The sequence below is a fragment of the Patagioenas fasciata genome, chromosome 2 (assembly GCF_037038585.1).
Source record: "Patagioenas fasciata isolate bPatFas1 chromosome 2, bPatFas1.hap1, whole genome shotgun sequence".
NCBI lineage: Eukaryota > Metazoa > Chordata > Aves > Columbiformes > Columbidae > Patagioenas > Patagioenas fasciata.
Window position 1 is genome coordinate 70,225,831 of NC_092521.1, and position 18,931 is coordinate 70,244,761.

Genomic DNA, 18,931 nt, shown 5'->3' on the forward strand with positions numbered 1-18,931 from the left:
AGTGGCTCCCTGCACCTCGGCCATGGTCTGTGGCGACCGGTGATGGCTAGCAGGGTGGCACAGACCACCCCGTTGTGTAGCTGCTGGCTGACTCGCCCTGGCCATGCACCTGTGGGGCAGCCACAGAGTGCTGGCGGCAGAGGGGTGCTGGGGAGGCTGAGCTGGGCAGCCTGGCCCCGGCTGTCAGCCTGGTGCAGCAGGAGGTGGTGACCTTTCTGGGGGGTGTGCCAGCCTGTGTTTTTATTTCCCAAATTAGAGTTGAAGCATGCCAGGAAATTCAGTCGGAGCCAGCTATGCTGCTGCTGAGTCTCCCCACCCTGAGGCTGCACTACTTTCCTACTCCTCCTTATTGGTGAAATAACCTTAGAAAATAAGGGCAAACATCAGGAGTAGTTCTGTTTGTGCCCTGTGAGTTTGAATGGGGGACCCAGGAGGCTGCATTCCCCCAGACATGGTGAGGGCAAACCTTCTCCCCCAAACCCCACACTGCTCATGGGGTGCAGCCTCCCGAGCCTGCCCAGCAGCTGTGATGCTCTGAAGGGGACTTTGGCAGCTGAGATGTACTCCTGGAGATAGATGGACCTTTCTCTTCACTTTGTCTGCTTACTGGTGGTTCATGCTAGCTATTTGATTAGAGAAAAGGGAATTGGCTCTGATTCCTGACCTAGCCTAATGCCAGACCTGTGTCCACACACCTGCCCAGAGGCACAAAGCAGATGTCCCTTGAAGGGCCAGTTCCCAGTCAGACCTGGCGTGTTTATGCCATTGGAATGGTGGCAGTATGGATACAGCCACTTCCCTTAAAACAGAGTCAAAGTTATTAATTTGCAGTTTGAGGTGACACGTCTGGGTGCCTTTTCAAGGTTGGTGCTCAGTGGGTATGGTTTGGTTTGTTTTTAACGCTGTTCAGGTTGTTTCAACTGAGAACACTGTCTTGTGGACAGCCTGTGGAAAAGGTTCATAGTTTTTGTGTGTTGAGGGTTTTGATTGTGGGGTGACAATAAAACCCTGGCAGATGTATTGTTAAGCCCCCACCTTCCTCCTCCAGCCCCTCCCTCTCCCCGCTTCCCACTAAGGACAGGCAATCGGGAGAGAAAGAAGGACAGAGAGAAGAGAGCTGCAAAAATTAAAAATGTTTTACTAATGCTGCTAATAAGAATAGAGAAAATAATACAAAATATACAAAACCAATCTTGAAAGTCCCAGCAACTGCAGAGCCGGCACCCAAAGTCCTGGATTGGACTCTGCAGCCAACCGGAGCTGGATTCAGTCTCTCACTAGGCCTCAGTTTGCAGGGATGACTAGCAAGGTCCTCTCCTAATGTCAGCCATGAGGAAAAAGGGAGAGATTCTCGTGATCTCCCACTTTTATATGAAGTAGTCACGTGAATGGGATGTTATACTCCATTGGTCAGTTTCTTGGTCACCTGTTTCTCGTTGCCCCTCTCGCGAGAGGTGCGTCCATGCTTATCAATAACTTTGCATTCCATTGCTATGTTTACCAAAACATGTATCTGGTTTTCCAGGAAAATGCAGCTAATATGAAGGCTTTAGCTGACAGGCAAATTCACTAAAAGAGAAACTTGGTTTTTAACAAGACCAGGACAGTGTGCCAAAGGGGTTAGGAGCAAGCTGGCTGCCAGTCAGTTATTTAGGGCAATACATGTGGCAGAGTGCGTGGGACAAGAAAACATCAGGCAGAGAGGAGACACTGTCATGAGTCTGTGTCGGGAACCTGGGGACACAGGGGACAGATGTCTGGCTCCAGGCTCTGTGGAAAGACCACTGCTTGGACCATGTTTCTAGGAAGTGTTCCCTAACGCAGGGACACCCTTGGGGAAGAGCATGCTTGTGACCACAATATCTCAAGTGGAAATGCCTGGAAAGTCAAAAGGTCTCATGGGGGGAATACCTTGTCCTAGTGAAAACTCCCCCGTGAGACTGACAGAGGAAGGGTTGTGCACACCAGCACTTCGGTTTGGCTGCCTTTCAGTTTTTGAAGTGACTACAGGCGGTTTGTTACTTATTCCAGTTCCTATGGACTGGACTCATCTCTGAGCTCTGAGTTGGTTTTTAATTCATCTGAAGGGGAACATGGAGTGACCTACTTTTGTGTACCCAGCATTGGGGGTGAGACAGGGAGAAAGCATCTGCCTTTCCTCCAATTACACCTATTCTGATAAATGCCAAAGTTCAAGCACAGTTTGCAGGACATGGGCAGGAGAGAGGGAAACAACAGTATGCCCAGCCAAGGTTCCCTTTAAATACTGGTGCATGTTTCTCAGCAAACACACAGCCTGGGATTTTGTTACAGAAAACAAAACCAGGCCAAACCTGCCTGATTTTTCACATTCTGAGTAATTTGTCTACTTCAATTACTGGAAGAAGTGAAACCTGGCAAAACAAATCTGACGTGCGTGTTAATGAAGGCAGTTCAGCAGAAGATGTTGTTTTCCTGCATTCAGACTGATTATTGTATTTGCGATGCTGCCCTTCACCTCAAAGCTAATGTACACAGGTCATATCTTTTTATGCAGCAGATCTTCCCCTGATGTATTCACAGAATCCCAGTCCCAGGGACCACTGTATTCAACAGCAATTAGCCTTACAGTGCCAGTGCCGCCGCACAGAGAGAGTGAGCCACTTGCTAAGCCTAATTGGCATGGCAACATCGTGCGTGGATTACTAGGTGTGTGTGAGCAGATCCACCGGCAGCAGCTGGGTCTGTCATCAAAAGCAGGTGCCAACAAATATGTGATGGAGCTCACAGAGTTTTTATGGTGGAACATGATGAATGAGAAGAGGGGGCCCAGCTTGCCTCTTGAACACTGGGCTGAGTTTGCAGGTTGTCACTTGCAAAAAAGTCATCCTTTAATCCTGAGCTGCTCGCTACAAAAGTCCTTGTGCAACCGTGAGCAGACAGTCGTGTAATACAGACTGAGTTACAGGCTGAAAACAATGCTTTGAAAAATGATGGTGCTGCTAGATCCTTTCTTGAAATGAAAGCCTGGTTTTGCCAAGAGTTATGCTGTCTCAGGAAATGTATGCCTTTTGCAGGACTTCACGTTTTTACCTTGTTTTTTTAGTCTGTTTTCGAGGTTGAGTTAAAAGGCTAAACTGGCTACCTTGTTTTCCACAGCTCTCCCTTTATACAAAAAACCAGCTTAAAAGTCAGTTTTAAATGTTAGCAAACTTGTATAACTTAAAGAAGGCACTTTTCCCCCTCTATGTTCTTTCTCAACAGGAAAACAGAATAACTGTGTTTCTTCAACCCCCCCCATCATCGTGTTTTATTTTACGGCTGTGCTAATTTATTCCCAGGTGTCACCGGGCAGTTTCGCAACCTCACATCCGTGGAACCAGCTGTGATGTGAGAAATGCCGAACTCTGACTGCACTAATTTGTGATGAGAGACCACCAAGAGGAGGTCAATGCTGATATTGTAATCCCTTCTAGGACATTATTACCTCAGGATCTGATAATGTTTCACCAATGCCAAAACCAACTCTTTGCTTATATCCCTATAAGCTGGTTTTAGCAGTTTGTCTTTAGTCAGCAAAGCCCTTAATGTATATTTAAATAGCTGTAGAATCAGATCTTGAGTGAGTAATATTTAATTTTCTTAGGACAGCTTAAGAATCTGATCCAAACAAAACCACTGTCAGTGAGAAGTTTTTATTGATTTCAGTGGGGTTTGTATCAGACTCCAGAGATTACCGAACTGTTCCTTACTGTTACTACCTAGAATCCATGGCAAAAAGAAAAACAGAAGGATGCAGGGATTTGTTAAATCATCACATGATGAAGCTCATTTTTCTCAGAGTACTTGGAAATATACTTATAAATGCCACACAGTCCCCAAGATGTTGGCAGAGACCTTTGAGGGTTGTCTCAAAAAATATTTTTTCGTTGTCTTTCTGTGTTGGTGGTTTGCTCAAAATCTCTGTTGACAAAGCACAGCAAATTCCTGACAACAGTCTTAAGGAGGCTGGCATATAAATAAAGATATCTGAGAGAAGCCAAAAGCTATACTCTGATCTCTTTACACATCACATGTTCTGAGAGTGGCACCTTGGCTGCACAAATAATCCCTCTGGTGTCAACTGAATTTTCGAATATATTGGGGGGGGAGTAGGGAGGGAAGGTAAGGAAAAAAGCATGTAGCCCAAAGGTGGCAAAAGCCCTGCTGAAATGTGGGGATGGGAGAGAAAGAGGAGGGGGAGGAATTGTTTGCTAAATAGAAAAAGGAAAAAAATTATTTGACAGGCATAATTATGAAACGTTTTATACAGTCTTACAGGGAAGATGGTTCACTGACCTCTGTCTCTTCAAATGCAGCTGAGTGTCTTGCTCTGCGGTTCTTCTCTAGCCTCCCCTCAGACTGTGTTTCTTTCTTTCTTTTGGGCATCTTTTAGAGCTGAGCTCAGGACTTCCCCTTCTTTATGATGAAACTTCTCATCTGAAGAAAATAGAAACGGAGAGTGTGAAGGTAGTTGGACCATGGCCAGCCCTGCATGTCAGCATGAACAAGGTACAGCACATACATATGTACTTTCACATATATATTCTAGAGAGTGCCTTTGTCACTTCATATTCAAAAGCTGCAGCTTTTTCATCTCCAATTCAAATCAACATTCATCTGCAATTGGCTTGCTTTTTAATCACCTCTCACCATCTCCTTGTGGGACTGGGGTTTGATTTTTAGATTTAGCATTTCCTTCAACTTTGCCTTTTAAAATTCCAGAAGCTGCTGCAACAATGTTATGATGTAGTTTTAGTTCAGTTGTGAAGAGTTAGTCATCTAGGCAGCCCAGAGCTGTAAAAAAATAACAACACTTTAAGTGATAAAAAAAAAATATCTTGTTTTGCTACATGAGGAGTCTGTGTTATGCTTTAAACCCCCCCTGGCATCTGATTTTAGTGGATGTTTTATGAGTGAGTTTTTGCAGGGGTGGCAGAACAACTGTGTTCCACTGTTTCGGCCAGGTATCAGAGGCCACCAGGTTGGCAGTCCCTTGTATCCATGTGAGGCAAAATCCACTTTACCTGCACTGTGGAGTGCCTTGAGCTGCATCTAGATAGAGCCACAGAGACCTGGAGCTCTGGTTTGCAACCATATCAGTCCTGAGCTGAACCCAGTGAAGTCAATGAGAGCATTGTCTCTGGCTTCAAATGAGGTGGGTCTGGGTGCCCAGTGAAGATACAGACCTGTTAAAAGATAAATGGTTTTTTGAGAGTTTTCTTCTAGTTCAAGGGAGAAATCAAATAAATTACTTCACCTTGGTTTACAGCCAGCCTTCTGTTGTTGATATTATTTCCACAAATTTCAGGGAAGTTAAAATCAAAGAGGGGGTGGCAAAGTGTATAAAAATACAGACAGAAGAGGGCTGTATGATCTTTTTTCTGGATGAGATAATCTGGGAAATGGAAGTGAAAATCAGTGAGTCAGATGTTTCTAAAAAAAAGAAATATTGGAATACTTTTTTCAAGATTCTAGTTAATTGAAGTTAATCCATAATACACTGGTTTTCCATCATGAAGATTTGCTTGAAAAGCCATGTTCAGGGTGTGTCGTGAGGAGGTGGTGTAGTTTAGCTGAGGACTGCAGTCCTTATGCTGTATGGGTCCTCATGCTGCATGAGGCAATGACCTATGTCCTGACTTTTGGAGTCTTCTGAATTAACATATCAAGGTGGAATATTTTAGACTTTTCCCCAAATCTGTTTGGTTGTCAGCTGTGAGAAGCTGTCATTTCATCTGACTTGTTGGTTTGAGTGGGCACAAAAAGTTAAATCGTAAAGTAGACAACCTGGAGTGAAATGGAAAATAAGTCTTTTTTTTTTTTTTTTTTTCTTTCCCGACGGACATTTGTCAAGTTCTTCTTCTAAAAATACTCTGGAAATAAGTGCAGATTTTTAAAGGCAAAGCTAATTAATCATTGTTGTATTTTGCCAAAGGAAAATTCTGCATCTCATGGATTCATCCAGTGAATAGCCAGGTATTGTGATAGGAGCACTGTAGTTCAGATGTAATTATTATACTAATTTTGCACCAAACTAATACTCTGTCTTAACCTCAGATGAGAACATTCACTTAGGTGCAATGTCCAAAACATGCTTTAAAGGATGGTCCTACATTATTGAGCTTTTTGACAGCTCACTTTGACACATACAACAGGCTAAAGTGTTGACCATGGTGCACAAGTAGATAAACCAGCCTGACCTCTGTTGTGCAAAAGATTCAAGCAGGTGGTACCCTTGTGATCTCAAAATGAGTAGATTAATGGCTTTTTTCTCTTTCTTTAAATGAAAGCTTAAAGCACCTTGGTCCTGTATTCCACCACACTGTGCAAGTACTCCCAATAGAGTCCCTGCGACTTCTGCGTGGCAAAGCCTGACCTCTAATCCTCTCTCTCTTCTTTCTTCTTTGAAAATCCATGGAGGGTCAATTCAGCTCTTCTGTAATTAATGGTTTTCTTTGGCTTGTCCTGACAGCCCTAGAATCTTGTCCACAGTCAGCTGGATTATTTATTTAAGGACTAATTAACAGAATCCAGTATCACAGCAAGTCATTTCTTCACAATAAATGCAGCTGCACAGTAAATGCAGCCTGTGTCTGCTGTGATGAGACTCCCATCAGTCAAAGTTTACTAGATGGAAAAGTCTTGCAATGAGCACCAGAAGCTGCTAAATGCTTCAGTTTCTGGCAAAAGCTCAGCAGAAGGCAAGGCTAGAGACATGGGCTTTCCAATGAAAAACCGTCTCCTGGCAGTCATAGAGGCTTTGATTTTAAGAGCTGGGCAGCAATCCCATGAACAGCAGTTACCAGGTGAATGCAAACAAGGCCAGTCCCCCAAAATTTATTACCGTTGCCACTTTGAGCCATCTGAAAGTTGTACATGCTCTTTAAACATGCCCAGAGTCACCACCAGAAAGCACCTCAACAATCAATCCCTCTTTACAGGGTGTGGATTATGACCAACAAATCATTCTGAAGTTCTTTCTCCCCTTGCTTGTGATTTCTTCTTCAAGCACCATCTTCTGACCTCAGGCCTAGTGAAATGTGTACACAGAGCTCATAAAGCTAAAACAAACAAACGGCAGGTCTTTGAGCTTTGTGTGGAGCCTGGAGTCCCCTCAGCAGATGGCTTCTCCAGTGAAAGAGAGGGACATGCTGTAAATATTGGGCTAACCCTGGGCTGAAATGCTGTGGAGCGTTGCCCAGCACAAAGGCAGTGAGGCAGGTTAGACAGGATTGAACAGCCCTCAACTGTGACAAGCATTTTTTGTCATGAGTGTGGCCTTTAAATCTCCTTTGTTTATGGAAACTAGATACTCAGCCCAGCAGCAAACAGATTTTAATGAGTGGTCAGTGTGTCTATTTTCTGGTGAAAAATGAAATGTTAACAGTTCTCCTGCACCACTCCATTGATTTCTATTCTACTAAGTGCTTTTTATTCCCTAGTTTTGCATCATCTGAAATATTATACTTAAACAAAACCAGTGAAGCAGTTATGAAGCTGCTTCATTTGTTCTGTTTCTGAAAATAAAGCAATGATTTCCACATCTATTATGGAGTCCTAACTTTCACTCCCCCTTTTCCTGTTGCTAATTATTATTTTTTCAAGCAAAGTGCTTTGGGGCTGGAATTTGTCAGGCTTAATAATCAACCCATAGGAGAATTAATGAGAAATTGGGTAAATTAGATTCAGCAGTTAATTAATTTGATTGTCCGCTACAGCAAACTTCATCTCATGGGAATGATGAATGAATGTGTCCAATCTCTTTTCCAGAGCTATTTGGTACAGTGGACGTGTCTGTCCACTTACTGAATGATAAAAGTCAGTTTCAACATGCATTTCATGCCTTTTGGTGCTACTGGACTCCTTAATCTCCAGGAGAGACAAGCCTAAGTGTTGTAGCTGTGGTTGTATTTCTGATTTTGTTTCTTTCAAAAATTTCCTTAGAAAAATATGTGTGTATATTTATGTATTTACTATAAAGCAAATAATGTATTGTTAGCATTTCTGAAATCTTGGGAGTCTAGTAATTATTAGTCCAGATGTAATTGTTACATAAAAAGAAAGAATGCTAATACAGTTAAAATTTTTTCTACCCCTTTTTCTGGTGTTATTCTCACCCTTCTGCTCACCTTTTGGACCTTAAGGTGGGTAATTTCATTCTGATGGTGGGCAGAGGGAGTATTACGATGGTTATGTTCATGGTTTCCACCCTAGGATCCACTTCGAGTCCTCTTGTGTGTTTATGAACATGCTTTTTACACCTAGCTCTCTCTTCATTGATCTACATCTTCGTGTTACACCCGAATTTACTATACATGGTGGCTATTACATGTATATGCAGGGTACTATGTCTTCACTCTCTTCACTGCCACTAAAACCAGTTCTGTCCAGCTCCAGGTCTGAGTTTCTTTAGCTGACCATTGATGAGTGGGTTATAATAGTGGCATCTCCAGGGCCAGCCCGTGCCCCTGGCGCTGTCACCCCATGCCTTGTGCTCCTCTACACCACCTCCTGTGTCTCCACTTCCCAAGGCCTCTGTTATCATACCAGCCCTGTGTTGCTTATACTGCATCCTTGTCTTAAGAGTCATTAATTTCTCATTCTACAAAGAATAACTGCTTGTGCTGCTGTTTTCTGTATAAAATTATTACTGTTACAGCTAAACCTGGTCAAACAAAGCTGCAGGCAGATCAGGAAAAGTTCAGAGAAAGTGAACCTCATGAACCTTAACGGCCTTGCAAACTCTGTCCAAAGCTTCTGGCCATTTGATAGCATGACAATGCCATATTGCAGGGCTACCCAGTTACACTGCTGACTGCTTGTAAACAATACCACCTGCAAAAAGGCAGTGGAATTACCTGCTCTGCACATGACTGCAAAGCATAAAGCTACTACAGTTCCAAAAATCATTTGTGGTTTAAAAAATCCCCACAAAACCCACTCTCTTTGTTGATATATTTGAGGTGATTCTGTGTGATACATTGATCCAAAGGTATATATCCCGGCAAACGTGGCTACTGTGACTCAGGAAGGCTATCATGAAGCTTGGCACTGACAGAGGCAGGATCCAATAATATTGAGCAATAGCATTTTATAAAATAAATTTGATATCAGGAACTAAAGAGGTTTGCTCCAAGGATATAAGCAAAGCAAGATTTATTGGGTGTTAGCTCTTTCATCAGACCAACTGATAGCTGACCTGAGGAAAGTTTTGTGTATCTGACAGCTTAATGAGGGTTTTTGTTTGTTCGTTTTTCCAAATATATTTTTTATAATAAAAGATACAGTTTCTGCTTACAAACTTTGCCTCAAATAAGAAAAACACATAATGATATCAGTCTTATCGTTATGGTGTCTGTTCATAATTGGTGTTAGCTACCACATGGGAAAAATTCAATGAATCTCCTGGTGGAAAGGGAGTGAAATAGTCTGTAGATTTTCATGGACAATTGAAGATGTAGTTGACGCCCAGGAAACAGAAGGGTTTGATCTTACATAGCTGATATGCATGCAGAACCTATATATCTGTGTTGTTTTCCTTAAAATTTTGTCTCCCAGTAGTAGTGATGGCATTCTTAAACAAAATATTAATCCTATTCTTCAGACATCTCCAGTCAAATACATGTTTTAAAGATACTGTTTGGCTAAGAAGAAGCTATTGATAAATTCACAGAGGCAAAAGATCATGAATTTGTTATTTGTGCAATGTTTGATGTAGAACAGAGCATAAACCCTTTAAAGCAGAGAGAATGGAAATGCTAAGTGCAGGAGTGGTATTGCTGTGTTTCATGCAACTATTTTTATATTCAGTATGTGTACACAGTATTCAGTTAGCTTTGCAAACCAAAGCCAGTCTCATTGTTATCTAACATTGTACAAACGGGCCTTTGGTTCTAGTAGCAGCAAATGTAATTGAATTTAAAGTAAATATTTGGGAGGAGAAAAGCAAACCTAAGACCTCAATTACCAAAAGAAAAAGAAAGGTATGTAGTTTTATGTGTGTGTATATATCTGAGCTTGCTAAGCCCACTTCGAGCAAACCCATTTAAATGCAGTTCTCCAGTGTTCTGTTTCTCTGGAAAAATAAATTTCTGCATCAGTGGTAAAAGTGTGAACACATGGTTATTTTTTAGCACCAGCAGAACTGGAGATGAAAAATTGGAGTGTTATCAGGTATCTTAATGTGTTTTTTTCCTCATTTCTAAACCTTTTAGGATTAGCTTAGATTACAATTTTAAGCAAGAAGATTATTTCTTTCAAATGCAAGTTTAACTCTCAGACATTCTATTGAAAGGGACATCTCAGATTTTTCAGGATTACATAACAAGAAATTATAAAATTGGAAGTTTCATTAACATTATGCCATCTTTAGTTTCCTGATGACTTCCACATAGAATGTTTTTAGTTTATAAACGAAAGCAAAATTTTAATGACTGGCAACCTGGTACAACATTTGAAAACCCAGCTGCTATCTTTATGCTTTACTCATCAGTGCAAGCAATAAGGATTCTGGAAATGTAATATTTTTTTATTATACACCAAAATAAAGTAGATTACAGCTTTCATTCTTGCAGCAATAGTGTATAGAGATTCCTAATGCAGGCAGGTTTTAGAGCTTTGATTTTCTTATAAACCAGTGTAATGAACCATAGAAGGTACTGTATGGGCTTATATAGTCCTGAAATACTTTTTTTTTCTTTTGCCTTCTTGATGATAATTATACTTTTGGAGTTAAATTAGGGGATGAATGGGGTTATGTGTAAAGATTAGTGGCATTAAGGAACAACAGGAACTTCTACAGATGCTTAGAAGTGTGAATACTCTGCAGTAAGGAGATGGTACTTTGAGTACTTTTGAGTACCATTGCACATCTATGTGTAATAGTCTCAGCTTATCAACTGTGGGAAAGCAGAATTCAATAATGTTCCAGGATGTGCTGCACTGTGGCAGAAAAGTCCATCACTGCCAAGGCTGGCTAGAAGAGGTCTGGGTCAGGCGGAGCACTCCCAAGCCCCATGTGGGATTTGTGTGCAGTAGCATTGCCAGTGGGGCAGGGGCAGGTGGTGGCATTCAGCTGCTGACTCAGCATCTGCTAAACATACTTGAAGGTTGAAACCCTCATAGTCTGACCCGAACAAGGGCTAATGCAAATCCGAGTGCCCAGGAATGGTTTCCCAGAAGGCTGCAACCTCCAGCAGAGGCAGCAGCTTTTCCTTTTTAGCCAGATCAGTGAGCATCAACATTTGAACCTCTCAAGTTACAAGAATGTCAATGAGAGACTTGCACACCACACCCCACACTGGGAACAGTCTCCATTACGTGATGTCATCTGATCTAATCCTCACGGCAGCAGGAGGTTCAGACCATTTGAGGATTTCCAGCTACAGGACAGCTCTGAGGGCTTTTCTCTTGCTCTTGGTCAACATATGCGAAGTGGGAAGGGGAGGAAGAAGAACATAAGGACTGAAAAATATCCATATCCATCTGAACAACAGTTAGATCGGACTTGGGAGTTTTTCAAGTTATGAAACGAGCTTGTGTCCTAAACAAGCATCAGTTGTCTTGATTTAACTAGGAAAATACAGTTGCTTAAACTTATTCAACCAAAATGATATTTAAGAAGCATCCAGTGTTAAAACACAGGTGGGATTTGGCATGAACTTTAGAAATGCCACTGCTTTGTGCATTGTTCTTTCTACTATTAGAAATCAATATACTTTAAAAGTTGACAATAATAGCAGCCATTTTGAAGTGTATAATAGTGCACTGTGGCTACCAAGACTATTGGTCAAGGAACAGTTGTGCTGTCTTTACACTCAATTTTGTCCTTTTGATTCTCTCTACTTCTCAGCTTCATGAGTGTGTCAGAAAAGCCACCCTTGGTAAATGTTTGCCAGAACAACCATTATATTCAAGACCGAATAGATGACTACAGTTCCATAAGTTGATCCAGCTAGATGCTATCACATTTTATTTTATTTTATTTTATTTTATTTTATTTTATTTTATTTTATTTTATTTTATTTTTTTTTATTTTATTTTATTTTATTTTATTTTATTTTATTTTATTTTATTTTACTTTATTTTATTTATTTTCTTTTTCTCTTCGGAGAGGAGTAGGGAAAATAAAAAGTTTTAAAATATCTTCCATTAAAAGCAGCAAATGTGGCTAGGCAGATAAACATGTAAGAATAATTAGAAATTTGCCAAAAAAACCAGTCTCACAATGGGCAATCCTTTAACAGACAGTTGTTCAAAATCATACCTGGCAGCTGTGGCATTTTGGATGCACAAGTCTGCTAGAGCAACTTTGCTTACACGTGAGAAATATCTTTCAGTCTCAATGGAGTTCTCCAGAGGTCTGGCTTTTTCCTTCTCCAGTGTTTGCAGAACAGTTTCCTCAGGCAACTTAACTATTTGTGATTTGCTTCACTTGCAGGAAGTGTACCCCAAATCTTGTTCCCTTTTGTCTGTGATTGCTCACAGACTGGAGAGAAGAGTCACTAAACTCTAGCTGCTGTCAGCTGGTGGGATGCCATGGAGGAGGGCAGAAGGAAGGATAAAGGAGACAGGTTTTGAAGTTAGAGAGCCAATCGTATCGTAATTTCAGTGGCTAAAAAATGACCAGTTTTGTCTTTAGATACTTTGCCAGAGGTGAACCTCAGAGATGCCTGGTTTTCTGATGGCTTGCACCTGTTTTGGCTGAAATGTTAATGACAGCATTAGATGTCTGTTCTATTTGGGTATATACAATGAGAATGGAAAATGAACGCATAATCTAGGCTATTACTAGGTTGTAATTCAGGTATAATTTCCAGGAAGAATAGGAAAGTTTGCAATGGCTGTTATGCCATTGGACAGTTCTTCTTTAAATATATATAAGGTATTACAGTTTGATTGTTTAAGAGTTTGTGTTTACAATCCTGGTCTCATACACACCCTGTTTATTTATACGTTAGTATTATATTGTCCTTTTTTTTTCCTCTCTTTTTTTTTCTTTTCTGCATGGAAGTTTTTGTTCATAGCGACATTTCTACTGGATGTAGGTTGTTCAAGGCACAAACCTTTAGCTCATGTTTGAACAGGTCACTAAATGAGCTGTCCTGAGACTTCAGATTTCTGATCCAGATCACTGTGTAGGCAAAGGGTTGACATCAGGTGGAAACAGCAACAATGTTTAAACTCTCTGGATTTTTCTTTTCTTTCTCATGAAGGAGATTTTGCTTGGATTGCAATTACTTAGAGATCCCTTCAAATCCCTCTGGCTGAATTTGCAAAGCCTCTTTATGTTCTTAGTGTGGTATAAGACCAAGGTTCATTATAGCTGAGCATTGTGAACCTTTCCCTCTTGTGCCTGCTGTGGGATATTTTGAGACGATGTTTTGCTTCCTCAGTGTGATCACAGGTTTGGGCAACCACTCCAGGGCCTGACTGGGATTTTTCCACGTTTCTTCACTCCACATCAGTTTCTTGCTTCTATTACTCAGGCTTCCCTGAGGCTTTTTTTTTGTCATGAAAATAGTATCAAGTGCCTAAATATTTAAAAAACTTTTTATTGTAAGATATATCAGAGTCTGAACATGGTTATCCAGTATTGATGAATCAAGTTATTACAAGTAAAAATTTGACCTTTCACCATTTTGTTAACTCATCTTTCTAACATATGTCACTGTGCCTGTCTTTTATCTTAAATCTAGGGTGAAGACAAGAAAGTGTCTGAAAAGACTCTTCATGCCCCCGTGTCACCTTCCTCTGTACCTGACCACATGAAGTGCAACATCCTTAAAGCTCAAGTGGAAGCTGCTTTTAGAGTGGGCGCCCAGGTAAACTGCGTTCAATATTTCACCTTTCTAGTTTTGACGTAGCTTACACCAATTTTCCAAAATCATGTTTTTTCCTGAGGAACTACCTTGTTTTATCTCAAGTAACCACATTGACCTAGCTTTCTCTAACTGCTCTACATTTTCTTCAGGTAACTCAAAATAATTGATATGATGGAAGTAGGAAATTTGTCCTGACTAACATACACGTAAGTGAGGTTGAGAAAATAGGAGAGAAGACCCTAGGAAATCTGAGTGTTTTGATTTTGTCACTGTAGCTTTTACTTACTTTCTAGCTGAGAAACAATAACCTCTGGAGTTTTCTGAGGCTACCACCACTCAATGCAACTGCAGTTCAGGGTGTTCTAAAGATAATATCTATGCATCCAGATGCAGCCTTTCTTTTAGGAGATTAACTTGGGATTTCTGAATGTAAAATATTAGCTAGTCTATTGTTTTCTTGCTTGTCTGTATGCTTTGAATTAAATTTCAAACTGCTGTTTTCACTGCTTGGTCAGTATTTGCACCAGATATTTGTCGTCTCAAAACAACCACAAGTCTTGTAGTAATGCCAAGCAACTGAAAACTGCTGCTAGATGGCATGACTGTAAAAAAATAATTTCCCAATCATAGGTAAATCTACATGAAACATACAATATGTGATTCTTTTCCAAGTGTAATTTGTGGGCAAAACATAATGCCATTTGTGCCAAAAATAAAGCCAAATAGAATGCTTTAGGACCAAAAGTAGAGGCAGAAAGATTAGTATGACTCTTATCCCAGTTCCCTATGGTATCCTTGTGCATACTGTTCCCTTTGAATACAAATTATGTTGGTGTTTCCATTGCTTTGTTTCTTTTCACAATAATGTCAGGTCAACTTACCCTGCAAAGGATTTTGCTAACAATCATCCTTGTGTGTTTGTTGTTCCCTGGGAGATCTTTCATCTGAGAGCTAGATTACATCTGGTCTGGCTAAACCTAGTGAAGTATCAAAATTTGGTTATTTTGACTGCCCTAGATTTCAGGAACAGAAATCATAAATCTGTCAGCATGTGGGGGAAGGAGGCTGGGGTTTTTTCTTTTAGTTTTTTTGCTTAAAGCAGTTCTCTCACCTCTCTGAATTCTGTGTGGTATCAACTGTGTTTTATGTAGTGTGTTTCTTGTTTGATTGCCCTTGGGTTTGCCCTCTTTTTTTTTTCCTGTGTGCCTTTTCTACAGGATGTCATAGTATATTTCTCACGTTTGTGTTTTCTCCATAATATGCCTAATGGTCATGTTTGACTGGATAGTTAAAGACTGGTTGCAGTGTGTGCTGTTGCATTCAGAATACAGCATTACTAAAGCGAGATACAAATGTGCTAAACATATGCATCTCTCAATTCACCTGCTCTGCCTTGATTTTTCACCCTGAGGCTTTCCAACAGAGAACATCCTGGGTTGCTTTTTCATGCATGCCATAACTGTATTTTTTAGCTACTGCTATGTTGTAAAGAAGTTTCAGAGCAAGCTGAGCATTCATTTTTCCTTTCTCAGCTGTGCTGTTTTGCACAAGACTTCAGCAGTCAGATTGGATTGAGTAGGTGTCTGTAGGTCTGACCCCAATGACAAAGGTCTTATGAATTCAGGGAGAAGGAAGGGAAGCAAGACTGTTGTAGGAGAGCCTGTATTGTGCAAAAATAATGGCATACAGTTCAGTCTGAAATCCCTGAAGCTTTCAGCGCTAATAACTTATGTCTTAAGATTTATAGCCAGTAAGTTAGGATGTCACCTTAGTAATGGAAATCATATTCAACTCCCTGCTTAGCTACAACATTGCCTGTGCAAGTAGAGGTGAGTTCTTCTACAGTTGAGGCCCCCTTCTGTCAAGTATGAAAGATTACCCTACCCAGATACATTGCAAAAATAAGTGGGCAGAGACCAGGCTATGATCAGCCTTTACAGTAAGAAGCTGTGGCTAGACAAGCACCAGGAAGGGTAGACTAAAGGTCCAGGGTGAAGGAATACCTAGGAACACACCACCTGCCACCTAGAAAATGGGAGGAGGGAGGGGCTACAGGAGGTCCCAGTAAACCACTGTACCTGCATGCCATAAACCCATGCGGTTATCTTCTCTACTCCTCCCCACCCAAATTACTAGATGAACGCCAGTTGCTAAGCCATTTCTCAGTACTAGTTCTGTCATCTTCCAGGAAAAGTGAGCTCAGATGGCATCACACTGCTCATCATTTTGAGGAGCAGATAATAAATGGTTTTCTCACAGCAGACAACCACTGAACTCTATGTATTCCTCCAGGGCTGTGATCCTGCCCCTCTTTGACCTCATCTGACATATCCTGCTGCCCAGTATATCTGGAGGACTAATCCTTCTTTCCTCTGCTCAATTCTGTCTTTTGTCACCAGTTCCATATTAAATGCCTGAGAAGTCCTGCCTCCTGGCCTTGTTCTTAAAACTCCAATTTCTCATCTCTTGTTTTCTGTGCTGTCATATTCCAATCTACAGGGAGCCATGGCAAGAAGTGTATCTAGGTTCCGTAAGGCACAGCCTATATTCCTTGAGCTGTAAAGCAAGACAGGCTGATTTTCTTCATGTACAACATCAATCTTCCCTTATTTCATAATATTACAAAAAAAGATGAGGATTTGCTTCTCCCTACTTTGTAAAACGAAGGAGAAACAACCAGACTCTGTGTTTTGCATGCACTATTTGAAATGAAATGTTCTTTAAATGCCCCCAAAATCTATGGTCTAATTCATTTTTTATGAAGCTTCATGGGGCATCTTCATTACACAGTTAGGTGTAAAAGCATGAGAAAAATATCGGTGCACTGTAGGATCAGATCCAAAATTAACAAACTGTTGCTTGAAATATTTGTAACAGCTCTCTCTCTCTAAGCAGTATGAATATTCTCAATACCATATGCTACTAACATCAGGATGTGACAAGTTTATGAAGTCACCTCCTGCATGTAGTAGAAGAAGCTGTTCCTTGTTAATTCTGAGAATGAAGTGGATGTTTGCAAGTGGAAAATATAAACTGAGACAGGAAATTTTCTGTAGTTTTCCTTCTTTATGGCAGCTAGACACCAACATAAAAGAGAGCCTTAGAAATGAATTATTCCAATGCATATGATTTTGAAAATAAAAACAGGGAAAATTATGCAATACATTTGAAAATACATTCTGGAAGATGCTCTCTGCAATTCTTCATTTCAGAATTATGCTGAAGAGCTGTTTAATGCATTCATAGGGGGCAATACGCCATCTCCCATGGCTATAGTCCTGACTTAGAGACCAAAAATTTGTAAGTTTATGGTGCCGATCACTAAGCCCTGCATGTGGTTTAGAGTTACAGAGCAGCAGGAAACTAACATGAGTGAGTTTGTTTATTTGGTGAAGATGGAAATATTTACGTGCTCTTCTGCTAGCTGGAGAATCAAACTACCATGTGTGTGGGGCTGCTAGAAGCTGAATCCAGGAGCATGCTGCCGTAGACACCACAGGAGAGAAAAGTGAGGAATCCGTACACGACTGTGGGAACCTGTGGTTTGCACAGAGCGTGCCATACAGTGTCTGTAGGTCTAGAACAAAGGAGCAGTATTTCACAACACACCTTTCAAACTGTGCCATAGGGATCTGCCACCTTCTAGCTGACAGACTGCATATCACAGTTCCCACATAATTAAGCTCCAGGAGAGCACTAAACACTGTGAAGCAACTGAAGTGTGTGTATATATATATATATATATATATATATATATATATATATATATGTGGGGTTTTTTTTTTTTTTTTTTTTTTTGCATTTATTCATGATTCTTCATTTGAGACAGAGTGGTATAAAGCAGCAGTGAGGAGCTGCCAGAATACAAAAGACAAGCTCTCCCTGGCATTTAAAGCCCTTTTGCAGCTTGCATGAGTCAGTGCTGATATGCTGTGATTGATCAGACGACTTGTTAGTATCACAAAGAGTCCCTTTTGCCAAACAGTTCATAGCCAAACTGATGGAGGAAAGATAGTAGCAGGTTTCAGATACTATTTATATCCACGTTGGCTACAGGCAAATCCTAATTATCCTTCGAATTAAGCACAGGCTCCTGAGCAAATGTACAGCTATCTCAGCAGGGCTGTTTTCTTTTGGCAGGCAGCGTGTGTTGTGTTCTAGTAGTTTGTCTTCTACAAGCGGTGTTTGTATTCTCCACCTGTTAGTCAAGCTTTTCTAAATCCTTGGGTTGATGTAAGTCTAGCAGGTTAGGAACTCATAGATACCTATTGCAGCTGAGTTTTGCATTGCTCACATCTTACTCTGTCTGCAGGCAAGGAAACACCAAACCCATTTTTAAGATACATTTTTGCAGTGCAGTTTATGGTAGACAAACAGAGATGACATTACCACTGAGCTGTTCCTCACTGAGCATCATGGGTTGTTTGTTCAAAAAAAGGTGGTGGGAAAAGGTAGTTTGGAGATGTCAAGTTATTTACAAAAAGCACACAAAATCCTGTTGGCTTCTGCTTTATCAACCCCAAGGGAAACTCTTGGCTGGGGAGAAGTAACTTCTATCAGACAGGTTTGGGTTCTTGGGCAATTGATTCTCCTGCCTTGATTCTCAGTAAACAAAGGGACATTTAGGCTGAACAAAGGGATATTCAATCCTCTAGCCCCTTTCACACACTAACTTTCTTCACTAGCTTATACACATGTAAATTTTTAGGTCACATTGATAGCCATCTCTCCCTTTTTCCTCTCTGTCCTAGAAACAGGTATGGACTGATGATCATGTCGTTTGAGTATTGCACATCTGTGAGTAAGTGCAGGTTACCTGTGTTGTCTAGAGTTGCTTGAGGAAAGGACTGGGCTGTGGTACAGAAAATGTCTCAGGACATGCACAGGTAGTGGTGTCATTCTGCAGCCAGTGCTCTCTACATAGATGCCATGTAAAGCAAATGTAAATGAGACTGGGATCTATGCATTAGTTATGGTAGAAAGGGTGCATAAGTGCAGTGACTCACAATACTAGTCTGTCTTACCTACTTTTTTGATAATTCTTTGCCTTTTTCATTGTGTTGTCTCCTTTAAGGATAGATTCAAGT

At 40.8% G+C, this 18,931-nt stretch overlaps 1 protein-coding gene across 1 annotated transcript in view; it reads left to right on the forward strand.

Annotated features, from left to right (window-relative positions):
* Positions 1 to 18,931, forward strand: part of EPB41L4B (erythrocyte membrane protein band 4.1 like 4B) — a 184,578-nt gene that overhangs the window by 108,150 nt on the left and 57,497 nt on the right. The window contains exons 17-18 of the mRNA XM_065830950.2: positions 4,415 to 4,530; positions 13,719 to 13,844. Of these exons, the coding sequence (XP_065687022.1) occupies positions 4,415 to 4,530; positions 13,719 to 13,844 (242 nt within the window). The remainder of the gene's footprint in view (positions 1 to 4,414; positions 4,531 to 13,718; positions 13,845 to 18,931) is intronic.